Here is a 24196-nt window from a genome sequence, read left to right on the forward strand (position 1 = left end):
ACTCTCGACTCTCTCCCATGCAGCTGCTCTCCAGCACAGGTGAGTTTTGACTTGTAGCAGATTGCCTTCCACTCACTAGCCACTGCCCAAGCTAGGTTTGGAATGCTTACTGGTTAAGCCCTCATCATTTCGCAGTTGGACTACTGTAACAATCTTCCTATTGGCCTCTTTTTTCCTCACTTTTCCCCTCTACCTCCTATAATGCGGCATATATCATCTTTCTAAAGTGCTGTTTGGGTAATATCACTCCCCATTTAAAAAATGTACACCTCAGTCCATCTCAACTAAAACAAAAATTCCTAACGATCAAAACTCTCCATCAGTGGACTTCTTATCAATCAATCCATTAATTAATGGCATTTATCGAGAGTATAATCTATTCGGAGCACTGAACTGTTTGGGAGAGTACAATTCAACAGAGCTGGTAGACTTGTACTCTGTCCACAAGAAGCTTACAGTCGAGAGAGGGAAACAGACATTAATATAAATGAATACATAATACAATATGAATATATCAATTTCCTCTCTTTTCTGCTAAATTCCAACAAATGCTATTCACTCATGGCAACCAAATCCATATGTACCTAAATGGGCCTTCTCGATTCTGACCCTGGGGCTCCTTCCTCCAGAAGTTGGAGATAATCCAGGCTATGTCTTTCACCCCTGAGGCATGTAAGGGCTGCTTAGTTTAATTTGCAGTGGGATGTAATCCTGCAAATTATCAGAGTCTCTTCTCAAGGTGAAGGCAAGCCTAATTCTCATTCATGTATTTTTTCCCAGGATTTAGTACAGTGCTCTTTACAAATTAGGTGCCTAATAAATATTATTACTACTACTACTATTTCTACTACTACGACTTTGTCCTAAATTTCACACATCCCTCTCCTCCTTCAAAGCTCTTCTAAACAGCTGCCATCCCTAGAAGGCAGTTCCTGGTTAATCCCTGCACCTTTCAGCCCCTGCACTTACCCAGGCTTGAGTTTCAGTTCTGCCACTGTTCAACTGTGTGATCTTGGGCAAATCACCTAACCTCAGTTCCCTACTCTGTAAAATGGGGATAAGGTAGACTGGGAACCCTCTGTGTGACAGAGACTGTGTTGACGTAGTAAGAAATCTAGCCAACGGGTTACTGATGCTTGCTCTGTGCAGGGTCCAGCAGTTGGGAAAGTGAGAGCTGGTAGACATGATCCTTGCTCTGAAGGAGTTTACAGTCCAGTCGGGAAGACAGATACTAAAACACATTACAGAGTAAGTACCTAGTGAATGCCATAGAGAAGCAGCATGGCTCAGTGGAAAGAGCCCGGGCTTGGGAGTCAGAGGTCATGGATTCTAATCCCTGCTCCATCACTTGTCAGCTGTGTGACTTTGGGCAAGTCACTTAACTTCTCTGGGCTTTAGTTACCTCATCTGTAAAATGGGGATGAAGACTGTGAGCCCCATGAGGGACAACCTGATCACCTTGTATCTATCCCAGTGCTTAGAACAGTGCTTTGCACATAGTAAGTGCTTAACAAATACCAACATTGTTATGAATATTATCTACCTCTAAGTATTATATTTATAATAATGACAATAATAATGGCAGTATTTGTTAAGCACTTACTATGTGCCAGGCATTGTAGTAGGCGCTGAGGTAGATACATGGTCATCAGGTTGGACACAATCCCTGTCCCACACAGGGTTCATAGTCTTAATCCCCATTTTATAGATGAGGTAACTGAGGCACAGGAAAGTAAAATGACTTGCCCAAGGTCACACAGCGGACATGTGGCAGAGAAGTTATTTATTGCTTCATCCATTTTTGCCTGATTTTCTTCCCTTCTGCATTCTAAACTAGTAGGGATCACATCTCATGCTTCTTTTACATATCCTTTGAGCCTAATATAGGCCTCTGCACATAGTAGGTCCTGACTATATAAGGTGAACAATGATGCAATGGGTGAAAATAGCCAATCTGTAGTTCAAACTTCTAGCTGGAAAACAGTCTTCTCCCCATTTCAAATCTCAGGATAGGATTGGGAGTTTAGTGGACACTTCAGAACATGTGATTTGTTAAGAAAATGGAACTGGGATATCTCTCTTCCCCTGCAGCTCAGAACTCTGAGTTAGAGCTATTTACCTGCCCTTGGCAATTCCCCCTAAGGTTGGTAGGTGGGGCCACTTATGGCACAGGAATTGCCAGGATTCTGTTTCTGGCCTAGCTTGGGAGGTTCCCCCAGACCCAATTCCAAGGTCAGAAATAGGACTCAGGCATCTTCTACTTCCTCTGCAGACCTGGTTTCCTAACAGGAGATGGAGTTTAAAAAAATAATTTGAGCACCACCTCTGCCTCTAAAACACTGCAACTATTTTCCCCTCTATACCTGCCTTTTAGAACTACTTTGCTTCACTACAAATGAAGTGGAGCTTCAAAACCAAGGCTTACTGTTCCTAAAAGCAAGCAAAAAGATTCAACAAGTTCAGCATAAAGAATGATTCCACAGAGCTTCTACTTCACAAAATGATTTTTTTCCATACTGATAACAGTCCACTAAAGGAGATTAGGAATCTCCGGAAATATTTAAGAAAAGAAATCAATAGTCTTCTATTCCAGATGGATGTCATCCATCCAGCTGGAGAGAGAGAACATGGTTGGGTGATTCTATTCCCTTTCAAACACACAGAATGTGTGTTTGTGTTTTCAGATGTTCACATCCCTCTCAATTATTCTTCAAAGTCATAGTATATAGAAGGTGAGTCCCATGTGGAATAGGGACTGTGATCGACCTGATTATCTTGCATTTACTCCAGTGCTTAGCATAGTATTTGAAACATTATAAGCATTTAACTACCACAATAATTATTGTTATTCTTATTATGCTTCAATATATACTGATTTGGCTTGTTTTGCAGTGGAAGATGAAAGCAATATGCCATATCACTGATCTCTAATCCAAATAGAGAATGAAGGTAAAGTTTCATCTCAGAGTCAAGTAGCTAGTCCAGAGCATTGACAAATGGCTTCTGTGAACTGTTCAGGACTACAATAAGATGTAGAAAATTTAACTTCTCTATGTTCATTAAATAATGCTATAATATTTGAGTTTCTGCCAACTGTTTAATAGTAAAGGGTGTGCCACAACTGATAGAAAATAAATGGTCCACGTAAAAGTGGAAAAATGTCTTACAGATAAAAGAATTAAATGTTCATAAACATTTTGGGAGGTAACTAAAGGATCATTTAAAAGGAAAACTGAATTTTACCATGACTGTAGTTGATAGTCCTGCATTTAGTTTTAAATGTCATTAGCCTCACTGAGATATTAAATAGACAAATTCTGGTTTTATACAAAATTCTTCAGTTGGAATCCTTCCTTTTACCCTCTTTCACAAAATATCTTTCACATTCTATTCCTCCCATGTTACAGACAATGTAAACATACAAACCAGGGGCAGAATTTAGTTACTAGGCAAATATCTGAACCTTTAAAGGGTAATAATTTTTATTTTATCACTTCTATTACATGAGAATTTGAATATGTGTTCCTGGTATAGAAGAATTATTGCTGGGAGACAAGGTTCTCTGGGGGCTAGAAAGAGTCAATCCATCAGTCAATAAGAATTAATTATTTCCCTCTTCTAAGATGGTCTTGCTGGTGCAAAGTTAATCAAAGAAGTTTCTAAATGTATGAGTGCATATTCCCTAGAGGAATTAGATTCAGTGAAAATGTTGCTTTTGTCTAGGATAAAAATCAGAATCATCAAATCTATGCTTTCTGGACAATTCATAAAAGGAAGAAAATTTCTAGGAAATTTGCAGAACATTTTAACAGTCTCACCATCTAATACTATCAAGGGCCTTCATGGGTTATTCATTCAAAGAAAAATACTCCTAGGCTTTCTAAAATAATACTGTAAGTGTATAGATTTTCAGATAATTGAAATCTTCCTATGAGGGATAATAATCCAGAGATGAATTTCATGTTTGCTGAACAGCAAGAGCTAGAGGCCCAGTAGGTAAATATTGATTGAGACTTCATTGACCTGTGAAATCAATAAAATATTTTTTGTTTTCCCAGAAGGAATTCCTGCCTGTCTTTTTTTTCATTGTATTTGTTTAGGGTATACTATGTTCCTGGCACCGTGCTTAGCGCTAGGATAATCAGGTTGGACATAACCCCTGTTGTGTCTCACAGTCTTAATCCCTGAAGCACAGAGAAGTGAAGTGACTTGCCCAAGGTCACAGAGCAGAAAAAGTGGTGGAGGTTGGATTAGAACTCAGGTCCTCTAACTCCTAGGCCCATGCTCTTTCCACTAGGCCACGCTGTTGCTCATTTAGTGATTTAGTAAAGCTTGTCATTTAGTTAAAAAAGGTGTCACTACCTTGATTCTCAAGACTACTAGAATTTTATGGTGGCCATGAAATTTGTGAGGAAAATTTTCCCTGGGATATCAAAATACAAATACCACTAGTAGAAATATAATTCAGCAGTAATTCAAACTATATGCCACTATGTCCTTTTTCTGCCTTCCAAATGCTCTGCTAACATCACCAGACAAATTTAATATCATAATACTCCATAGAGGTTGGTAGAAGGCCTGATTCCTTTTCTTTTATAAAAGGCTGACATTTGTGAGTTTATAAAAAGGTATGAAACCAATGAAGTTGCCTTAAAAAAACCAGAGAACATGAGTTCAGTAATCACAGTAAGGGATATATCATTTGGCTTCTTTCTGGAACGTTTTAGTCTAGAAATTGCTTTAGTCTAGAAATTATTTTAGCTTTTGTTCTCAGCGAGATGCTAATAGCTAAAATGATATTTTCCAGCCTTAGCTGTCTAAAAATAAAAATTTACTGCAAGAACAGTGCTGTTCAACGGTGCTATGTAAACACACCGGCTCTGCAAACTAAAAGTTACAAAAAGTGGAAATTATTTACATCCTCATCTCTTTCCAATTCAAGACCAGCCTCCAGGAGGTTGCCCTCATACTCTTCCCTGCGGAATCTCTTGTCATCCTCGTGATAATCCATTTGTTGTTCAGGTTCACTTATATCCATGTTCCCATCCTTTCCGGGCAGAGGATGATCCGGTTTGATGCTCCGAGTTCCCGAGGAAGAGTCATTGTGCTGAACGCGTCTAGCCAGGGTCTTGCTGCTTGAGGATCTCTTATATTGGTACACGAGGATATAATCCACCTTCCTTTTGCCATCTCGAAAATAGAGTCCATACTTGCATTCAGCATCTGGATCCACAGCAAGGGAGTTTAACAACTGCAGAGAAGATGAGTGAACAGCCATTAGAACACTGAAAAGTACAACGATAAAATGTGAAATATTTCTCCCTGTTTCAAGTGGAGAAAGACAAACTTTTAACCGAGAATACCGCTGCACATGCATAAATCCTCATTAGCATTTACTCATTTGAGATTACACAATTGAACAGATAGGTGCACTGATCCTAACAAGTGGCTACTTTTCAGTAGTCCAAAATAAACAGGTCAGTAAACTGAGTTTTCATCTAATTATCAACATTCCAACTTGAAAGTTATCACCATTGGCTACTTTGATCTTCTCTCAGGTGAGCTGGGTTCTGCCCTTAACGAAGGCATTGAGTTTTAATTCTGACTCTTAGATTCATATAGTGTGCAAAAACTTCTTACTTCCATTATCTCTAGTTGATATTTTACATCATCTGAGAAAGAGATCAACCTAGATAAAATATGAAGCCAGCCAGTTGGCTAGTTAGCTCTGCTGGACTGAAGCCAGGCCTGGATGCTTAGCTGGTGATCTTTTCCCATTTTGTGACCCTGCGAACAAGAAAGGTTCCTGGCTGCAACTTCAGGATGGATGTCACCTTATATTGAAGAAACAAGAAGCTGACTCCAAGTCTAAACACTCAGTGAAATGAAAATCCAGCTGCTAAAAAACAAAATGGAAGGCTTGCTCTTCCTGAAACCTGTGTCTTTGTAGAATCACGAAGGCTTTCTGCTTGGTTTCATTGTCCCAGTGTAATCAAAGCAAGAATGTTGAGTAACAGAAATATTTGTGTCTTATTCTCAACTGGAAATCAACAGGATCAAGAAAAACAAGGGCCTGGGAAGGAAGAATAATCTATAAGAGAAGCCTACAGCAGCTGAAGAAAATCAGAGTGAAAGACCATAATCTGAAGTCTATGATACGAAATCTCTAGACTCTAAGCTCGTGGTGGTCAGAGAATGTGTCTACCAACATTGTTATATTGTATTCTCCCCTCTGCTTAGTACAGTGCTCTGCACACTGTAAGTGCTCATTAAATATGACTTACTGATTGATTGAAAAGGAACAGGAATTGTGCATCTCAATCACAAGTAAGGAACTGGAAAACAATGCAGATTCCCAATACTGGAACTCTTACACTGTCCTCTGCACAATAATAAATACTCAATAAATAGCACTCAAAAAATAGGATTGGTTGATTAACACTGGAGTAACACTGCTCCTTCCAGTGCAGCTTTCAGTGTTTAAATCCATGCATCCAACTAAGTACGTAAACCCGGTGTGGGCAGGGATTGTCTCTCTTTATTGCTGAATTGTACTTTCCAAGCGCTTAGTACAGAGTTCTGCACCCAGTAAGTGCTCAGTAAATACGATTGAATGAATGAATGAATGAATGAATGAATACTGGCCGTGGGCGGAGGATGGTGGAGAAAGGCCAAGTTAGGCTCAATCTCCTCTAAGAAGCCTTCAAGCAGTTAGTACAGTGCTCTGCATACAGTAGGTGCTCAATAAATTGCCTGTTTACTTGCTTTGATATCTGTCTCTCCCCTTCTAGACTGTGAGACAAATGTGGGCAGGGATTGCCTCTCTTTGTTCCTGAATTGTACTTTCCAAGCGCTTAATACAGTGCTCTGCACACAGTAAACACTCAATAAATATGATTCAATGAATGAATGAATGAACTTTCCCATCCAGGTTGACAAGGCCACCATCCTTCTATATTTGAAATCCACCACCTTGTATTAACCCTGAGTACCTATTCCTATATTCTCCCATTCCTCCACTGGTGATTTATTTGAAAATCTGTCTCCCACTGTAGACTTTGAGCTACTCATGGTGCTCAATAAACACTATTGATTGACTGACTAATCTTCACTCTCTTTCAACTCTCATATTCAGTCTCTTGCTAAATCCTGCTGCTTTTCTCCCACTCCTTCTCTTTCCCCTCTAGCTTCAGGGCCATTTCATGGCCATCAGTCTTATCATAGCTCAACTAGACTATTTATTTTTAGATTTGATAAGTGCACACTATGTGTCAAGCACTGTTCCGAGCACTGCGGTGGATACGGGTTAATCAGTTTGCACATGGTCCCTGTTTCACATGGGGCTCATAGTCTAAGTAGGAGAAGCAGCATTGCCTAGTGGATAGAGCATGGATATGGGAGTCAGAAAGATCTGAGTTCAAATTCTGCCTCCATCACCTGTCTGCTTTGTGACCCTGGGCAAATCACTTAACTTCTCTTGCCTCATTTACCTAATCTGTAAAATGGTGATGGAGGCTGTGAAACAGGGACTGTGTCCAACCTGACTAGTTTGGATCTCACCCTGTGTTTAGTACAGTGCCTGGCACATAGTGCTTAATGTATACTATTTAAAAAAAGATCATTGAACACTAATGTGTGAAGAGCATTATATTAAGCACTTGGGAGAGTACAGTAGAAAAGGTTTACAAAATCCCTTCCCTCAATAAGCTTACACTATGCAATCTGTAATTTTGTGTCTCTATTACACATAAATGTTCATACTACACAATTTAAGCACTTATTTATTTTGTGGCCCATCTTTCCATTCACTTTTCTCCCACATTTGTTAGTTTCCCCTATTAGAATGTAAGCTCCTTTAGGGCAGGAATTGTGTTCTCTCTTCCAAGTGTTTAGTACAGAGTTCTGTAGGTGCTGAGCTTAATAATAAATACTGTTAATTGGCTGCTCAACATTCTTGGTCTATCAAACTAATGATTCAGGCTACTAAGCTAATAATATAGTATGCCTGAGTAAATGCATCTTTCCAAAGTAAAGTGGATTATGGAGGCTAGGAGCTAGAGTAACATAATTGAATAATAGACAAATTACATCCAAGAAAGCCAATCAAGTGTTAGTTGTGAAATCATATTCATTCACTACTCAGGAAAGCAACATTTGCCCATTTCAAGAAAGCAGGGTATCAGTATTTTGACGTATTCCATTACCATGCCCTTGGAATAAATATATCACTAATGATAGCATTTGGACTAATTAGTACATCATTTAGATGAAAAAAGCAAAATCATAGTCAATTTGAGGTTCTTTCAATTTTAGGTCCTTAAGGTGTGTTTTTTTTTCTGCTTAGATCCATACATGAATCAATCAGTGGTATTTGGTGAGTGTTTACTATGTGCAGAGCATGGTACTAAGCACTTGGGAGAGAACAATCCAATAGAGTTGCATTCCCGGCCCACAAGAAGCTAACAGTCTAGAGGAGCTTTCATGTACAAATCTAGGACACTAATAGTCTAATCATCTATCTAACCTCTGTAGCAGGAAGGGACCTCTCATGGAAAAGTATAACATTTTAGATATAGGCAAGGGCTGTTAAAGTGTGTATTTAGGTAACAAGGATGATATTTCATTAAACATGTCCAATTTTTAATAACACTGCTACAGGGAATGTCCTGAGAGTCACATGACAGTGATGGAATCCAGATTTTTGGAGTCATGACTTGACCTATAGTAATTCAAATCCAGCAATCAGTGAAATACATTATGCATTTACTATCTGCAGAGCCCTGTACTACATGCTTGGGCGATTCAATCCCTGCCCTCAAGAGGCTCACAGTCTACTCCCTATTTTATAATCTGTAGATCAGGATCTACAATATGATGAACCATATGGAAGGGGGATGATTAAATTAAGTTTTATTTTAGTGATTTATTTAAACTTTCAAATTTTTTATGGCATTTGTTAAGTGCTTACTATGTGCCAGTCACTGTTCTAAGCACTGGAGTAGATACAAGGTTGGAAACAGTCTATGTCCCACATGGGGCTCAAATTCTTAATCCACATTTTAGAGATGAGGTAACTGGGGTACAGAGAAATGAAGTGACTTGCCCAAGGTCACACAGCAGACAAGTGGCAGAGTCATAATTAGAACCCAGGTGCTTCTGACTCCCAGGTCTGTGTTCTATCCACTAGGCAACAAAGCTTAAAATTAATTTCATGTTTTATTTTGGGTTTTTTTGGCTAATAAAACAATTTTAGAAACATGGCCTAAATTAGTATTTAAAATTAGCCAAAAACTTGGTGAGGGAAGATTCTAGATTACTAAGGGCAAGGACTAGCCTATCCAGATGAGAATGAGGGGCAGGGGTACACTACTGAGAAAACACACACTCAAGCTTGGAGTGAAATGAGCAACTAGGCCCACTAGCAGGCTGACATTTTTGCTGCCTTAGTTTGTTACTCGCCTTTGGCTGGGAGGCCAACATATCCCAGCAGTCCCAAAAAGGATTTCTAGTTCAGAATCCTTCTGTGAGAACAGGGGTAGGGTAAAGAAGAAAGTAGAGCTGCCAGTGGGAGTTACTGTTTCTTCCTCTCTCTCTCTTTTATCTCTCTCTCTCTCTCTCTCCCACTAAAGTCAAGTGGATAAAAACCCAGAGACATTAAAAGAAACACCTCTAGCAATTAGGATGAATATGGAGAAGGCAGCTATCAAGACCTACTTCCAAGTGTCCTTTCAAGCCTAAACTGGAGACAGAATACCAGTCTGAATGAAGAGTTGGTAAATGTCCTATGGGTAAATCCATCACTGATTTGTCTTCAAATTCTGCCTAAAACTCAGATAGGATTATATATTCACCAATTGAAAACTGAGCCTTAAATTTTTATCCATACCTTCTCTAAAAGTCATATTACACTTAGGTGGTTATCCAGCTAGTGGAAGGATAATACTCAAATGGGAAGGGAGCAGCTCATAGCGCAGGCTTGGCTTGATACCATTTCACTTTTTTAGTGGTTTGATGATAGATTAGAGAACGCACTTGTTAAATCTGCTGATGACACCAAGTTGGCTGCGTTAGCTAACACAATGAATAGCTGAGATCAATTCAAAATGACCCTGACAACTTGGACAGATAAAAACAGAGTGAAGGGAAAAGGCAGGGAAATTATATAGGCAAGAAAGACAGACACCATAAATGATCTTGAAAATAAAGTTTTCACTATAAATAAAGCCAAAAATAAAAATATCAGGTGGTGAGACCAGAAGACCACAAGAGAAACAAGAGTTAGCCATGCAAGCGGCCATATGCAGAAAGAAATATGATGTAAATTCAGGAATAGAGCAGGAAGGAAATATGATAATAATAATGTTGGTATTTGTTAAGCGCTTACTATGTGCCGAGCACTGTTCTAAGCGCTGGGGTAGACATAGGGGAATCAGGTTGTCCCACGTGGGGTTCACAGTCTTAATCCCCATTTTACAGATGAGGGAACTGAGGCACAGAGAAGTGAAGTGACTTGCCCACAGTCACACAGCCGACAAGTGGCAGAGCTGGGATTCGAACTCATGAGCCCTGACTCCAAAGCCCGTGCTCTTTCCACTGAGCCACGCTGCTTCTCAATATATCTCTATATTTAGCATTGGTCAGGCCCTCATTAGAATATCATGCCCATTTTTGCTCCCAGGTAGTTATTCAACCAAAATGAGAACTCAGGAGGGATTCAAAGGAGGAGACTGAAGATAATGAAATGATTGGACTATAAGGCCTATATTGGACTCTTTTTGGCATATTTTTTGTTCCCACTTGCAAGTAGGATAGGGTGTAGGCTGTTCCCAAGGTCAGAGATTTTGGCTACAGTTCAGAAGTTTTCCCTCTTGCAGTTCTTGGGTTCCAGAACACTGAACATCATCCACGTCACCCTTCTTCCTTTGGGGTTGCTCATTTCAGTTCCCATTCCCTCCTCAGGACCCTTCCCACTGAAACGAAGGTACAGGTGGGTGGGGTCGTTGGGATGGTAACAGAGAATCATGCAGGGAAACATAAGTTGCACTAGAAGACGGGGGTAGCAAAGGGCTGTGGGAAAAATGGCTAATCCGGCACCTGTGACTTGAGGTTGTACTGCCAAACAGACTGGCCTAGAGTGACACTCTGTCACACAGGAAAAATGAAAGGGATATTGCGTGGGGCTTACTGAACCACTGAATACAAGGTGAGAAGAAATGAATTTTAATTTGGATTTGGACTCCCCCCTAGACTGGAAGTGCCTTGGGGACAAGGAATATGTCTATCAACTCTTGTATTGAACTCTCCCAAGTACTTAGTACAGGCCTCTGCACACAGTAAGTGCTCAATAAATGGGACCGATAGATTGACTGATTGATTTTTGAAAGTACTTTTAGGAATATTCGAAGGAACATCCCTAGTTATGCATATCAAGGAGAACAGCTATAATGACCTGCATCCATGGCCTAGGATAGAGACAGAGTACTTGTCTGGATGGACCATTGGTCTGATCAATCCATCAATCATATTTATTGAGTCTTTACTGTGTGCAGAGCACTCTACTAAGCACTTGGGAGAGTTCAATATAACAGAGTTGGTAGAGATGTTCTCTGACCATAATGAGTTCCAGCAATGATATTGTTTAGAATGCTAAAGTGCCATCAGAGTAATTTTGGTTGAACATTATGAAGAGTTTCCAAACTTTAAGAGTGGGTGTGCAGCTCTGGATGTTCTTAAGAATAAAGTAGATAGCTAAGGATCATTAAGTGCCACCAATTTTCCAGAATTCCAGATACAGTCCTTCACTTCCCACCTGAGAACTATCCCCCAAAATGACTCTTCCAAAATCACCCCCTTTCCTCTTCAAGATGACCTTAAGCAGGTTAGGGAGGAAGGCAAAATAAAGCAGATAGAGCCTTCTTGTTTATTTTCCCCCAGGGTCACAATGCAATAGGTCAGTGGAAAAGGGGGTTTCTTAGAGAAGCAGCGTGGCTCAGTGGAAAGAGCACGGGCTTGGGAGTCATATGTCATGGGTTCGAATCCTGGCTCTGCCACTTGTCAGCTGTGTGACTGTGGGCAAGTCACTTAACTTCTCTGTGCCTCAGTTACCTCATTTGTAAAATGGGGATGAAGACTGTGAGCCTCACGTGGGACAACCTGATGACTCTGTATCTACTCCAGCGCTTAGAACAGTGCTCTGCACATAGTAAGTGCTTAACAAATACCAACATTATTATTATTATTATTATTCACTGCATAGGAGCAAGGAGTTCAGGAGGATGGTGAAAGGAAGGAGATGAATAGGGCTATAGAGAATATGAGAGAAATGGCTCGTGGATTGCCTCAACCACTCCCCTAGGGGGCTTATATTTTCCCCCTGTGGGTTGGAATGGATCATAGGTGAAAGTTTTGATTCTGAGCACAGGGGTGAGATGGGTACAGGGATTTTAGGTAGATCTTGTCTTTTGCCGTCAAGTCATTTCCGACCCATAGCAACTCTGTGACCACATCTCTCCCAGAATGCTCCATCTCCATCTGCAATTGTTCTGGTAGTGGATCCATAGAGTTTTCTTGGTAAAAATATGGAAGTGGTTTACCATTGCCTCCTTCCGCACAGTAAAGTTGAGTCTCCACCCTTGACTCTCTCCCATGCCACTGCTGCCCAGCACAGGTTTTAGGTAGATAGGGAGTAGGAAAAGAAAGGCTTCAGAAAGGCTTCAGTGAGTTAACAGATGATATAGACACAGTTTAAGTCCTTTCAAACCTGCTGGGAAACTCTCAGATCCTACTGTAAACCTGGGATGGACAAAGCTGGAAGACCAGCTGACTGGCCCCCATTGTCCCCATGAAGTTGACTCCTATGGAAGGGATTAGAGCTGTTCCCGTTCTGTGCAACTGTTGCCTCCCTAGAGCTTTACTTACCTCTTGCCTCAGGGTCAGTAAATGAGCAGGAGAGTGTCATGGTGCCTTGGCCCGGACTATTTTTTTCACTACCAACATAATCTTTTGGAAGCCGGGGCAAAGGGAAAGCCAGAAAAAATATGTCCATTGAAAAGATAACATGCCTTTTGGGGTAGTATATGGCCAAAGGAAGTGGATGTGTTTTCTGGGAGAGAGGAAGAGAGAAAACTGAAAGACTCTGGGACAGGAGAAACCTTTTTCTGTGTTTCTATGGCTGTGTATTTTTGCTTTCCTGTGTTTCTATTCATCTATGCCTAATCTGTGGCAGGATTGTGCAGTTCAGTTGTGTGATCTGATTATGGGGTTTTTAGTACAATTGTAGCACACTACATTAATAAATTTATTCTGAGATCTTTATTTTATCACACAGTTTACTGGGGAAGCAGCATGGCTTAGTGGAAATAGCACAAGCTTGGGAGTCAAACGATGTGGGTTCCAATCCCGGTTCCACCATTTGTCATCTGTGTGACCTTGGGCAAGCCACTCTTAACTTCTCTGTGCCTAAATTACCTCATCTATAAAATGGGGATTAAGACTATGAGCCCCACATGGGACAACTTTATTACCTTGCAACTACCCCAGTGCTTAGAACAGTGCCTGGCCCATAGTAAGTGCTTAACAAATACCATAATTATTATTATCAATATTATTACTGTAACCCTGAATATGCTGATTAGGATAACAGTTTTAAATAACAGTTGGTTTTTCCTAGCTAAATCAGGCATGGCTAGATAATCTCTTAAAGTCTCTTCCCTAGTTCTCTGATTCTGTGCAATTTTAGTTTAGTGAGTAACATCAGTTTCCAACATTCATTTTATTCCTTATAAGAAGAGGTGGTTAAGTCATAGAGTTTTAGATCTGAAAGGAAGGAACCTCAAGATATCATTTTGTTCAACACAGGGCCTTCACAAAGGTGAAAAGCCTAAATCAAGAAGTGCTTATTTCTAACCTATTCTCCTTGGGCAATTTAAACTCATTTCCTCTACATTAGCAACTGTTATCTGCCTTTGGATTATAGAACAATCTAGAAAATATAAAGATCTATCATCTATAGATATAGATAAATCACATATCTAGGCAATTAGTTACAATCGATTGATTTGAATTAGCCAATATGGGAGAGAACTGAGCATAGTCCATTGAAAACCAGTTAAATTAAAGATCTGCATTAAAATGATGCCTTACCAGTGAGATAAATTGGCTGAAAGTGACAGTTGTTTGTTAGATCTGTGTAAGCTTAAGCAATTTATTTTACTCTTTCTTGCTTGGTCAATTAGCTAAAACCTGCTTGTTCCTTTACTTTGCTTCACACTGAGGCTATGCCCCTGGCTTTGGGGGTTCTAGCCATTTACTTTCACATTCACCTTTGGTTAAAACAAGTAAACAAAGATAAGTCAGTCAAGGTATTTACCTAAAGGTTAAGATGATGCAAATTAACACCACTTTCTGCTCATTTTTTATTTTTACATGCTAAGGTTCCCTAATAGTGGTATTTGTTAAACACTTTTTATTTGTCAGGCACTGTTCTAAGCACTGGGGTAGATACAAGATAATCAAGTTGGATACAGTCTATCACACATAAGGCTTACAGTCTTAATCCCCATTTTACAGATGAGGGAAATGAGGCACAGAGAAGTTAAGTCATTTGCCCAAGGTCATACAGCAGACAAGTGCCAGAGCCGGGATTACAACCCAGATCCTTCTGACTCCCAGGCACGGGCTATATCCACTAGGCAGTGCTGCCTACTTAAGATTACTTGTCTGTCTATCATTAAGCAGTCCCCTTTCTATTCTTTGGCTGAGGTGCAGGGAAGTCCAAAGTACTTTCTTTAGTTTCCCTTGCTATACATACCCATAGCTATGAGAGAGGCAAGCATGCCTTGTATGTCATACTTGAATGTGGGTAACCTTTTTTTTTCCCAAAGCATTTTCATAGCAGTTACAACTAGCTCTCCTATAACTGGAGAGGAGACAAGGTTACTCTTGCAGAACCTCTAGTTGAGGAAAATTCAAGCTCACTTTTCATTTTGAGCATTGAAATTATAAGGAGACAGTGATTTTAGAAGAGAATGATATCAGGGAGGGTACAGGCTTCAAAACAGCCACCATTTTGAGTCTTTCAGCCCTGAATGGAAACACCCAAGGGTTTTCAAGGGCCTGGGGTGAGCAAGGCTGGGAACTATCACCAACATCATCCCCATGGGGTGTGCAGTGATATAATGAGGCACAACTGTTTCTTCCAATAACGTCTCTCTGTACCCAACCAATCATTCAAGTGCTTTTTATTGAGCACTTACCATTTGCAGAGCACTGAACTAAGTGCTTAGTAAAGTATAAACCTCACAGGGGAAGAATCTTCCCTAATTTTGCTGCCACATTCTAGATAAAGTGCATAGTGAATACCCTTTGTGGCATATCTGAATGAAGTTCATTTTATCTCATGAGGAAGGCAGATCAATCGATCAACACTACTGACTGACTGTTTACCATAAACAGACTAAGCATTTGGAAAAGTGCAGTAAAGTTAGAAGACACAGTCCCTGCCATCAAGATGTTTACAGTTTAATGGGGGAAACAGATGTAAATTAATTTCCAGATAGAAAAGATAAATGGATATGAAGATGAGTAATTACTCTCTCAGGATCACACCTGGAGAGTTTCCAGTAGTCTACCAGTCTCAGCTATGGGAGGAAGAGTCAAGCAGAGGCATACCCATTCCATTCCTAACTTGGGCAGTGACTACTGAGTGGAAGGCAATAGTCAAAACTAGTTTGCTACTAGTCAAAACTCCCCTGTGTGGGGCAGCAGCAACATGGGAAAGAGTCCAAGGTGGAGACTCAAGTTTACTTCCCGGAAGAAGGCAGTGTTAAACCACTTCCATATTTTTACCAAGAAAACTCTAAGGATACACTACCAGAACGATTGCAGATGGAGGTGGGGCATTCTGGGAGAGACTACTCAACAGCATAAGACAAGACAAGAAGTGCTTTAATAGTAGAATATGTAAAATGATATGTATAGAAATGCCATGGTTGAGTGTGAGTGTGTTACATGCAGAATTGGCATAAAAGTGCTGAGGTGAATGTTGGAAGAATATCACCTAGAGAGAAGAAGAATTCAACAAGGTAGGGTTTCCTGGAGAAGATGTAATTAGAGAAGGTTTTGCAGGTGGTGGAGGAGGAAGGAATTCCAGGCAGAAGTGAAGGCATGAGAAGGGTTTAGAAGTGGGAGAGATGAAAACAAGTCAAGTACTTTTATTATGCCTACTTTAAGATGAAGCATGGAAAGTTAAGAAAATGCTAGAGGTCACAATGTGTCAAGGTTGCAGAGTTACTACCTGCACTTAAGGTTAACTTCCAGTCTGGCAGCCTGGTTAGAACTTGTACATTATGGAACTTTCAGTGCTGCTTATTTTGCCAGGTGACTGGGGCTCTCACTTTCTAGTGTAAGCTCTTCTGTTCAAGTATAGGCTCCTTGCAGGCAGGATTGGTGTATTTCTAATGTATGTTATAAGTGCTTATTACAGTGCACTGAACTGATGGCCACTCAATACATACCATCCATCAATCAACCCTATGTATCGATCGCTTTTCTGTGTGCAGAGTACTGTATTATAAACTTGGGAGAGTACAGTCTAATAGAGTTGGTAGACACAATCCCTGCCCACAAGGAGTTTACGGTCTACTAGTAGTATTTCTGTATGCCATTTATGGTCCTTGACTATCCTGTTTCCCCTGCCCTGATATATGTCTATGACTGATCTTTCTTTGTCTCCCATGATGATGATAATGGTATTTGTTAAACACTTACTATGTGCCAAGCACTGTACTAAGCACTGGAGGGATACAAGGTAATCAGGTTGTCCCACATGGGCCTCACAGTCTTAATTCCCATTTTACAGATGAGGGAACTGAGGCATAGAGAAGTTAAGTGACTTGCCCAAAGTCACACAGCTGATAAGCGGCAGAGTCGGGATTAGAACCCATGCCCTCTGACTCCCAAGGCTGTGCTCCTTCACCTGAGCCATGCTGCTACCATCTATCTAGACCTTCACCTATGACCAGTCAGAACCCTCTTTTTGAATAGGACTTTTCTTTGCTCTGGCCTCTGGGAGAAGCTGTGTGGCCCATTGGAAAGAATACCAGACTGGGAGTCAGGAAACCCGAGTTCTAATCCTGGTTCCATCACATGCCTGCTATGTAACCTTGGATAAATCAGTAAACTTCTCTGGGTATCTGTTTCCTCATCTGTAAAATGGGAATTGAGAACCTGTGGGCCAGGGATTGTCTGGTCTGCTTATAGTGTATCTACTCCAATGCTTAGTAAAGTGATTGGCATAGAACCACTTAATTATTATTATTATTATTAACAGTTATGTTAATGATGCTTTTGTGATATAATAGTATTAATATACAGTATAATATTGTGTTAATATTTTAATATAATAATATGTTAACAATAATAAGAATACACTGGGCTCCTTCCATGTCTTACTGCTCTGGCTTCTGATATACTTTTTTTGAAGTAGGAACCAGTCTTTTCTCTTTCATAGGACGATTCGGAGCCCCCTTCCCAGACCCTAGGGATACCCTAAACATCCAGAATTGGGGCAGCTGACATCTTGGTAGACAAAAGGGGAAAGATAGGAGCCATTGCCTACATGATCTAACTAACTGCCCCTCTTTCCCCTTTGATAGAGGGCCAGAATCTCACTGGCTGGAGCAGGCACCCTCAGCGTGTGCTAAACCAGCAGAGTTCCACTCCTGAGACTCAGTCTACTGAGGGAGGGAGAAAGGAGGAAAAGAGATTTAAGGAGCAGAACAGGTGGTCTACACCCTCCTACACCTCCTCATGCCAAAAGGGGTCTAGCCTCTCCCCAGCTTCTTGGAGTCACACTTTAATGAAAAAGTGTATTCTAAAATATCCTATATCTGGGATGGTCCTGGCAAACCTCAGAAGCTCTGGTGCATTAGATCTCTCAGTCCAATTCACACTAATTGGACTAAGTCCATTTGACTTCCCAGGAACATTGGTTTTTGCTCCTGGCAGGTTGGTGACTGTTGGCAACAACATGGACCAAAAATAAAGCAGAAATCTATGCCTGGAAGGTGTGGACTCTGTTCTCTTTTATAAATGAAATTCCTAAAATCACATCCAAACGGCCAATAATGAACTGTGATTTAAAATAATAATAATGATAATTACAAAAGTAATAGGGAAATTCGTTAAACATTTACTATGTTTCAAGCACGGAGGTAGATACAAAATAATCAGGCTTGATTATTAAAGCTCCTACTCATTTTGTTCTTGTAAAGGTTAGGCACATGTTACATGCATGAAATGATAGCATGGCATGATGGATAGAGCATGAACTGGGGAGTCAGAAGGTTATGGGTTCTAATCCTGGCTCTGCCACTTGTCTGCTGAGTGACCTTGGGTAAGTCACTTAACTTCTCTGTGCCTCAGTTACCTCATCTGTGAAAAGGGGATCGAGAATGTGAGCTGCACGTGGGATAGGGACTGTGTCCCACCCTATTTGCTTGCATCCATCCCAGTGCTTAGTACAGTGCCTGGCACATAGTAAGCGGTTAACAAATACCATTATTATTATTATTAGTGTTGTTATAATGATAGGTAAATTTAAAATGAAAGCACCACAGTGACTTTGCTTTTAAAGTGTTACTTCAAGTAGATAAATCTGTATTTAAATTATTAATATCCATTTTCCTTTTCTGCTTAGTGGTTTATGGGATATTATTTTGTAATATGATTTAAAACAGTTTGGACTTTAAAAGCTTTTAAAAGTAAGTTAACATGCATGAAAACAAAATACCAGTGTGCAAATATCCAGATGCCGTGGGAACTTCTCTTATAGTCTGGCTACAGAACGATGTCAGAAGCCCAAGTTCTGGATATATTGGAATTGACATGGAGCTGAGATGGGAAAACATTTGGTCAACTTTTTCTTTCATCTCACGCCTCCCTACTTCAATATTATTTTCAAGAGGAATCAAGAGTCCCTGAAATCTTGCCAGGGGGATCAGTCATGGGTTCCAACCCCAGTTCTACCACTTGTCTGCAGCGTGACCTTGGGCAAGTCACTTCACTTCTCTGTGCCTCAATTACCTCATCTGTAAAATGGGGATTGAGACTGTGAGCCCCACGTTGGGCAAGGGACTGTGTCCAGCCCAATTTGCTTGTATCCTCCCCAGAGTTTAGTACAGTGCCTACAGTTTAGTAAGCACTTAACAAATACCACAATTAGTATTATTATTAGCTTATCTGGATTTTTCTACCCATGCCTCATAAAAAGAGAAAAAAGTGAGATCTTTTTTGACCACATTACAGAGAGCATAAATGGGTCAGAGTTGCACCCAAAGGGTAATTACCAAGTGCCCCTGGGTTCCAGGCCATTCAGGGATAAAAAACAAACCCCGTTGCAAGATGGGAAAGAACTAATACATGGAAAAGATGAAAAAGATCTGAGGTTCCAATCAACTACATGGTGAATATGGAGTAATACTCAAGTACTATTATTCTTTAAAAAATACATATATCTGGAATGCATTGATAGCAGTGTGACCTGAAAGCATGAGGGAATAATCCTCTTGCTGGCCTCAGCTCTAATTTATCAGATTGTTTTTAGAGTTTCTGGGTACATTTTTGTTCACCACTCTTTAAAAAGGACACGAAGAAACTGTAGAGCAACAAAAGCAATTAAATTGCAAGTCTTCTGTGGGCAGGAACTGTGTTTGACTTGATTACCTGGTACCTATCCCAGAGGTTAGCACAGCTCTTGGCACAAAGTAAACACTTAACAAATATCATTGTTAACCACTAATTAAAGAACTGGGAAATAGATCCTAATGAAACGATGAAAGGATTTGCTGAAAGATAAGGATGAGGTGATTTTAAAATAGTCTTCAGGTATATAAAGTTTTTTTTTAGAGGGTGCTAATCAGGTCTTTGTTACCGCAGGAAAATGAATAAGGGAAAATAAACTTAAACTTTGGGAAGAATTTGATTTGAACTTAAGGAGGGACTTTCTGACTGTCACGATTTGAGTTCAGTATTATCCCTTCAGTCTGTTTTGCTCTTTGCTCCCCTTCACTCCACTGAAACTGTGCTCACCAGTGACACATTTGTTTGAATCCTTTGGTTCAAACATGATACAGTCCTTTCTTTGAGAGAGACTCTCTTGCAAGCTTGCACACTTTGTCCAAGGAAATACCCTGGTGGGTACATTATCTGGCCCTTAGCCATTTGGGCGAGCACTGCTCAGGCACCAGTGGTTAAGAGGGGAAAGTTTTATCTTGCTGCGAGCAGGATATGTACTGAATTGTTTTTGCAGTAGTGGTGATGGTTGTGCTTGAGCCATCCACATTCTCTCTCCCAGTCCCCCTGTGTCCAGCAGTAAGCACTGTATGACACTTGGAAGGGAGAACGGGTACAGCCTGTGGTCACAGAAGAGATCTCAACAACAGCAGAGATGACTGGTCCCTTATCCTTTTACTAAGCCATTATTGTGTCAGAAGATCTGGGTTCTAAACAGAGATCTGCCAACTGCCTGCTGTGAGTCTAGGGCAAGTCACTTAACTTTTCTGGGCCTCAATTTCCCCTTCTGTAAAATGAGGATACAATACCTGTTCTCCCTCCTACTTAGACTGTGAGCCCCACATGGGACAGGAACTGTGTCCAACCTAACTGACATATCTACCCCAGCATTTAGAACAATACTTGACACATAATAAGCACTCCACAAATATTATGATTATAGGAATTATTATCATCATTATTATTATTACAGAAACTGGGGGAAGAAACCTCACAAATGACCAAAACAGCAACAACAACAAAAATTGCATGACTATCTAGGCAGGAGACAGGGGATAGACAGGAATAGCAGGAGATCAGAGCTGGGCATAAGTGGGCAAGGATATGGTGGCACAATTTCATTTCCACTTCTGGACAGATTTAAAGGCCTGATATGAGCAATTGTCAGGATGTGAAAATATCCCCCGTCAGATACTGCTTACATTAGGAGAGACCTCACCAAATCAAGATTCTTCTAGATCCATGGTGGCCATGAACCAGTCATCCTTCACCAGACCAGAAAGCCTCACCTAGTGCTGTGAATAGACTCCGCACCCAAGTAGTCTTTATGCAACAAGTTACATTGTACTCTCTGGCTACGAATTCTCACTGTTGCGCAGTACCCCAGTGAGTGGGAAGCAGTGTTGTCTAGTGCATATTTGTGGATATTATTTATTCTATTTATTTTATCAATGATGTTTTGTTTCGCTCTGTTTTGCTTTGCTATCTCCCCCGATTAGACGGTGAGCCCGTCATTGGGAAGGGATTGTCTCTATATGTTGCCGAATTTTACATTTCAAGTGCTTAGTACAGTGCTCTGCACATAGTAAGTGCTCAATAAATACTATTGAATGAATGAATAAAGCATGGGCCTGGGAGCTAGAGGATACCTGAGTTCTAATCCCAGCTCCACCATTTGCCTGCTGTGTGTCCTTGGGCAAGTCTCTTAAGTTCTCTACGTCTCAGTTCCCTAAAACTGCTGAATGGGGAGTTAATACCTGTTCTCCTTCCTACTTACACTGTGAGCTCCACGTGGGACAGGGACTGTATCCAGTCTGATTATCTTGAATCCATTCCAGGGCTTCGAATAGTGCTTGACACATAGTGTGTGCTTAACAAATATCATAAAAAGGAAGCACATCATGGAAATAACACTTATAGATAGTAAAGAAGCAGGGTGTCAAAATACTGCAACAGCACCAACCAGGCATTAGGGATTAGGGATCCCCCAGAAGTTCATTTCTGGGGTTGGTCCAAGATTGGAGCTATAAAAAGAAAGGTGTCTGTCTTACTGCCCTCTTATTACCTTGGATTCAATGAGTATACTGTTGTAGAGAGTGACTCACTTCCAACGTACAAAATATTGGCCACCACAAAGGGTCCAGTAATGCAGGCTCCAGTTACAGTCAGATAAAGAGGGAAAAGGAAAAAAAAATGTGCTTCAGATCTGTGGAGTGGGGTCTGCATGCGTGGAACGCTACATTCTTCTCTGTGTCAGTGAGGTGGCATGAGCCAAGGGGACCATGCACCCCCAGAATGCCTCCCCATCTACTCTCCAGGATGGAGTAAGTGCCGGAAAAGACAGGTCAAAATGAAAGGATGGGCTGAGAAAGGTGACACAACTTCCTTGTTGCCCTTCTGTTGCCTACTGCTGGGGTCTAAAACTTTTAAAGGACCTCTTTACCGTATCAGTTTTATCTGTCTCCCTGTCTCCCATCTCTGTTCTCTTCAGTCTATTCTGCACCCACCCTTCTGGGTCATCATCCAAAAACATCATTCAGAATGCATCATTTTGCTCCTCAAAAACCCCATCCCCTCATCCTCTCTGCATTAAAGAGAAATTCCTGACCACCTTATTCAAGATCCTCCATTAGCCCTCCCCGCTTTCTCCCTTTCTGCTCTTGTCATCTGCTAGCCCAGTTTACAGCCTAATGTTTAGCCTTCTAACCATATCTGACTGTCGACTCCTTTTTCTCTGTCCTGTTGGTCTCACCATCCCTGTTACCTGGAGTTCCCATCCCTTTGAAATCTGCAAGACCCTTTTTTCCTTTCCTCAAAACCTTCCTGAAAAACACCTTCTTCCAAGATTCATGGCCTGGACATAACATCCAGTCTTGCACATACAAACTTATTTATACCCACCTCAGCCCTGTGATATACATGTATATTCAAAAGTACATTCAAGTAGTTGTTCTGGGTATTCTATTTGTAAATGTTTTTGTGTCTGTCTTGCCTGTTAGAGAGTAAACTGTGTGTGGGCAGGAAGCCCATCACATCTTCGTTTTGTACTTTAGAATGCTCTCAGTGCAGGGCATGGCATTTAAAGTACTATTAATACCATAGGCATATATGCTTGTCACCATTTATTTATTACATTTACAATATTTGGATATTTATCTTTTGTAAGGCTTATTTTTATTTTGTTACTTTGGTTGTTGAATATCTAGGTTTTCCACCCTCACACCCATTGTATGTGTACAATTAGGTCTATCTGTGCCCTCCATTAGTTTGGAACTCGATTGAGGCTGGGGTTTATGCCTTACCTAGTTAATTTAAATTCCCAAAGTCTTAGACTACTGCTCTGCACAGAGTTGGGACTTAATAAATGATGAAGAGAATAAATGCTGCTATCACAGGAATGGAATCCTGGTCCTCACAACCCCTTCCACCACTTCAAAGTTGAGTTGGGGGTGGGGGGAGAAAGACAGCACTGACAGGAAAGAGGAGATAGAAGAAATGGTCCTGAAGCCAGAAAACCTGGGTTCTGTTTCTGCTCTGCCACTGGCCTGCTGTGTAACCTCTCTGTATCACGTTACTTCATCTATAAAATGGGGATAATGGTTTCTGCTTCAGGGAAGTTATGAGAATAAAATGAGATGATTGAAGTGAAAATGTTTTGGAAAAATCAAAGTACCCTTGAAACTCGAGGTATTATTATTACAGTACTGTGAAGTCTTTACTCTGAACCAGCCATCTATCGTGATCTTGGACAGTTTAGGCATTCACCTGCCTAGACATAGAGGGTTCAGCCAGGTGACCTTCCAAGGTCTGTTCCAGCTCAGTGCTTCTAAATAAAAATCTGGTCTGGTGCCTAATCTGGAGAATTTGGAAACAGTAGGATGGGTTTAGGAATGAATGCGAAAGGCTCACGGCTGGAGGTCTGGGTTTTAGCCTCCAACCTCGCTGCGAACTTGCTGTGTGATCCTGAACTAAACATTTCACTGACCCTGACTCCTCTCTAGGTTGCAGCCGTCTCGCTTGTCAACTTTCCCCCAGTCTCACTCACAGGGTGCAGTGTGGCTAGTTACACCGTGACCATACAATGCTTGCATTCCCTCGGGGAATGGCAGTCTATAAATACAAGGTGTTGTTATTACAGTATTTGAGTTTTATAGTGTGCTGTGTCCATCAACATCTGCCAGTGGATCCTAGAGTCCCAATCCAGTATTAGATAACACATTCCCCTCCCTCCCTCTTTCCTTTCCTCCTCCTGGACCCATTCCTCATAATCACTAGTTAAGCTCAGCCTCAGCACCCCCTGCCCTTTCAAACAATGATTTTCTTCTCTTTTGATGATGAAGATGATGATAATGGCGCTATTTATTAAGCATCTACGATGGGACAAGCACTCTGCTAATCACTGGGG

General features: G+C 40.8%; 1 protein-coding gene across 4 annotated transcripts in view; it reads right to left on the reverse strand.

The window, feature by feature from the left end:
* Nucleotides 1-24196, reverse strand: part of ANO1 (anoctamin 1) — a 171749-nt gene that overhangs the window by 75038 nt on the left and 72515 nt on the right. For all 4 annotated transcript variants that reach the window (XM_029060991.2, XM_029060992.2, XM_029060993.2 and 1 more), the window contains exon 3: nucleotides 4919-5251. In XM_029060991.2, the coding sequence (XP_028916824.1) occupies nucleotides 4919-5251 (333 nt within the window). The remainder of the gene's footprint in view (nucleotides 1-4918; nucleotides 5252-24196) is intronic.

Source organism: Ornithorhynchus anatinus, chromosome 3, assembly GCF_004115215.2.
Source record: "Ornithorhynchus anatinus isolate Pmale09 chromosome 3, mOrnAna1.pri.v4, whole genome shotgun sequence".
In the NCBI taxonomy this organism is placed as follows: Eukaryota; Metazoa; Chordata; class Mammalia; order Monotremata; family Ornithorhynchidae; genus Ornithorhynchus; species Ornithorhynchus anatinus.